Consider the following 359-nt stretch of genomic DNA (forward strand, 5'->3'; position numbering starts at 1 on the left):
CCTCCCTATTGCTACTTGTTTGTTCCAGGAGGATCAATCAACTTTATCTTCAACTCAATCTCACCCGATTCAACAGCACACAGCCTCAGCCACACGCTCTGCACCACCTCTCCGTCTATGCAACTGATTGTGCTCTCCCGAGATACGCAGTTCTCTGGATCCGGTAACACCTTCCTAAGCGTTGTCTCACCAGAGGACACGCGGACTATATGTCTTAGTCTGGCAACTGAGATAAGCGGTTGAAGGCTGAGAGAGGCATGGCCCATCTTGTCATCTGCCTTGAACCTATCTTTATCAAACACCTCCTGCACCACCCCACCCCATTTTAACAATCTCAGCATCATCATCATCATCATCAT

At 48.7% G+C, this 359-nt stretch overlaps 1 protein-coding gene across 1 annotated transcript; it reads right to left on the minus strand.

Annotated features, from left to right (window-relative positions):
- Positions 1-6: 6 nt before the first annotated feature.
- LOC109132004 (protein C2-DOMAIN ABA-RELATED 11-like) lies at positions 7-353 on the minus strand. The gene has a single exon (XM_019243160.1). The coding sequence runs from the start codon at positions 351-353 to the stop codon at positions 12-14; it is 342 nt and encodes a 113-aa protein (XP_019098705.1). The 3' UTR covers positions 7-11.
- Between the last annotated feature and the right edge of the window lie 6 nt (positions 354-359).

The sequence above is a fragment of the Camelina sativa genome, unplaced genomic scaffold (assembly GCF_000633955.1).
Source record: "Camelina sativa cultivar DH55 unplaced genomic scaffold, Cs unpScaffold12143, whole genome shotgun sequence".
NCBI lineage: Eukaryota > Viridiplantae > Streptophyta > Magnoliopsida > Brassicales > Brassicaceae > Camelina > Camelina sativa.